The 2,996-nt window shown below is 36.4% G+C and overlaps 1 protein-coding gene across 1 annotated transcript; it reads right to left on the bottom strand.

Annotated features, from left to right (window-relative positions):
* Positions 1–1,083: 1,083 nt before the first annotated feature.
* Positions 1,084–2,043, bottom strand: LOC122478902 (olfactory receptor 2G6). The gene has a single exon (XM_043572713.1). The coding sequence runs from the start codon at positions 2,041–2,043 to the stop codon at positions 1,084–1,086; it is 960 nt and encodes a 319-aa protein (XP_043428648.1).
* Positions 2,044–2,996: the final 953 nt, after the last annotated feature.

Genomic DNA, 2,996 nt, shown 5'->3' on the forward strand with positions numbered 1-2,996 from the left:
ACATTTCTGTTAAAATGCTTGTAATTTACAAATTGATGAATTTCACTCTCTTTGGACAGAGGTATAAAGAATGATACACACTTTCTTTCACTTTCTCTCAATTTCTAAATCCTTTAAAGAGAAGGGGAATAAATATAAATAATACATGAATTGATCAACTTAATACAAGCTTACTCATTTCATTACTTTAATAATAAAGTCATAATTTACATTACAAATTAATCAATGTATTACAATTCTGAATTATTTTTATGTTTTTATAATATAAATAAGCCAATATAATGAAGTTTGTCCATTCTCTGGATTAAACTAGTAGAGAAATGGTTGTATATTATATATTACTTTTAAGTTATTTATACATATAATATGTACATGTAACATATATATAAAGTGTTTATATGTACACAATATGTGTGAAAATGTAGAAATAAAGTGTTTTATATATTTTTTTAAGTTAATTTATTTATTTATTTTGAGAGAAAGAGAGAGAGAACACAAGCAGAGGAGGGGCAGAGAAGGAGGGACAGAGAATTCCAAGCGGGCTCCACACTGTCACTGCAGAGCCTGATGCATGGCTTGATCTCACGAATCGAGAGATCATTACCTGAGCTGAAATCAAGAGTCAGACTCTTAACTGACTGAGACACCCAGGCACCCCAATTATATTTTATGTTTTATGGGAATATATATTATGACACAATTAATTTTTCAGAAAGGGTGAGATTAATTATATTTCAAGAAAGCTGAGAAGTGCAGGTAACATTTCAGTTGAGTCTTTAGAAAGAAGTAGAGGTTTACAGAGAGTACAGATAAACATGTACTCCAGAGTGAAATAATTTATGCATGAAAGTTGATGGTATGGCTAAAGAAGAGCAAAGATCTTTCTGTAGCTAGAGCATAGGATCTTGGATTTGTGCAAAGGTTTGGGAAGAATAAAACACTACTGTGACTGGACTTATATTAGCTTCTTATAGAATTTTGTTTCTTTTGCTACTTCTCATGGAATTGTTAAAAAAAAAAAAAGAAAAGAAAAAAACAGCACTTAGAACAAATAATCCATGAGCTAAGTGTAGCAAATTTATGTTATACATACAAGTCATATATTTTCTGAGTAAGACCATTTCTCATTACCAGTGCTCTCCAGGCCCCTTTCACATCTTTGTTTCTCAGAGTATAGATAATGGGGTTTAAGACTGGGGTGACTATGGTGTAGAAAAGAGAGACAAACTTACCCTGTTTTTTTGACCTACTTTTGGCTGGCTGAAGGTACATAAAAATGATGGTGCCATAGAAAATGATGACCACAATCAGGTGGGATGAACAAGTCCCAAAAACCTTCCAGCGCCCTGCTGCTGATTTTATCCTCAGCACAGCTTTTGTTATGAAGCCATAGGAGACTAAGATGAGTGACACTGGGACAACTAGAAAAATCACACTAGCCACAAAGAGTTCTACTTCATTGAAAGTTGTGTCCACACAGGCCAGTTTGATGAGCACAGGAACCTCACAGAAAATGTGGTCGAGTTTGCGATGTCCACAAAGGGGTAGCTGAACAGTAAGGGAGCACTGGATTAAGGAGGTGATCAGTCCACTGAGCCATGCTATGCTGGCTAGGGATGCACAGAGCTGAGGATGCATAATGGTTGTATATTGCAGAGGCTGGCAGACAGCAGCATAACGATCATAAGCCATGACTGCCAAGAGAATACATTCAGAGGAACCCAACCCCATGGCCACATACAGCTGGGTCACGCATCCACCATAGCTCACACTTTTCTCTTTCTTATTCATGGTAACTAGCAACTGTGGGGCAACACTGGTGGTAAAGCAGATGTCCACACAAGACAGATTGCTGAGGAAAAAGTACATTGGCGTGTGGAGTTTGGGGACTAAACAAGATACTAAAATAATGGTAGTGTTCCCCAGAATGTTAAAGATGTACAAAAGCAAAATTATGATGAAAAGGATCCTTTCAAGCCAGGGTTCATCTGCAAATCCCAGGAGAAGAAAACCCTTTTCAGAGCTGTTGCTGCTTTCCTCCATCGTCCTGCAGATGTCAATTTATAGGATTAATATTCTGGAGAAAGAAGATAGTAAGATGAACATTGGTAAACTGTGGTGTTTCTTATATGATTGTCCTCCTTTTACAGCATTCAGCCATATTGTAAAAGCTGATCGCATTTTTCTCAATGTCTATTCTTCGACAGAAAAATGTCTCTTCCTTCTGTTTTCTTGAGCACATTTCACTCTTTCAAATGGAGCAACACCAATTCAAACACTATAACAATGCTCTCTCTTGTTTACATCCATAATCCAAGAGAATGGTATCTGCCCCTCACTCTTGTTCTCACCCAAAGGTCTTCGTATACTTACGATGTTTATTTGTAAGACTCTATTCTATCAATTTTGGCTTGATCCTCCTAAAAGATTCTGCCATAATTTTTTTTAATTAAACAATGGCAGATAGTATGAAGGAAGAATCAAGAAAATTAACATTTACCTGTCTTTGGAGAGAATATAGGTTAGTCGATGCTAGTGATGGCACATCTCAGACATACAAAAGATTTTGAAATGGTATGTCAAAAAGGAACTGCTGAAAAAGATGGTCTTCAGAAGACATATGACAATCAAATTACCATCAACCTGATGGGGGATTCATTGTTTTAAACATTGGAATTATCTTCACACAGAATTTGAACTACTGACATTTTTAACTAAATGACCAGAGAACAGGCGCACGTGGGTGGGTCAGTCAGTTGAGTGTCCAATTCTTGATTTTGGCTCTGGAGATGATTCCAGGGTCATGGAATTGAGCCCTGCTTAAGATTTTGTCTCTCTGTTCTCTTCTTCCTATCTCCTGATCTCTCTCATTCTCATTCTCCCTCTCTCTGTGTCTCTAAAATAAATTTTTTAAATGACCAGACAATAATCTTACATACAGACATTCTTCCATAGATTCTCTTTATTTCCCACCTCCTTCTATTCTTATCTCCTTT

This window comes from Prionailurus bengalensis, chromosome A1 (assembly GCF_016509475.1).
Source record: "Prionailurus bengalensis isolate Pbe53 chromosome A1, Fcat_Pben_1.1_paternal_pri, whole genome shotgun sequence".
NCBI lineage: Eukaryota > Metazoa > Chordata > Mammalia > Carnivora > Felidae > Prionailurus > Prionailurus bengalensis.

Excerpts from the sequence above, each read along its gene's own strand:
- LOC122478902 (XM_043572713.1), bottom strand. The coding sequence starts at position 2,043 with ATGGAGGAAAGCAGCAACAGCTCTGAAAAGGGTTTTCTTCTCCTGGGA.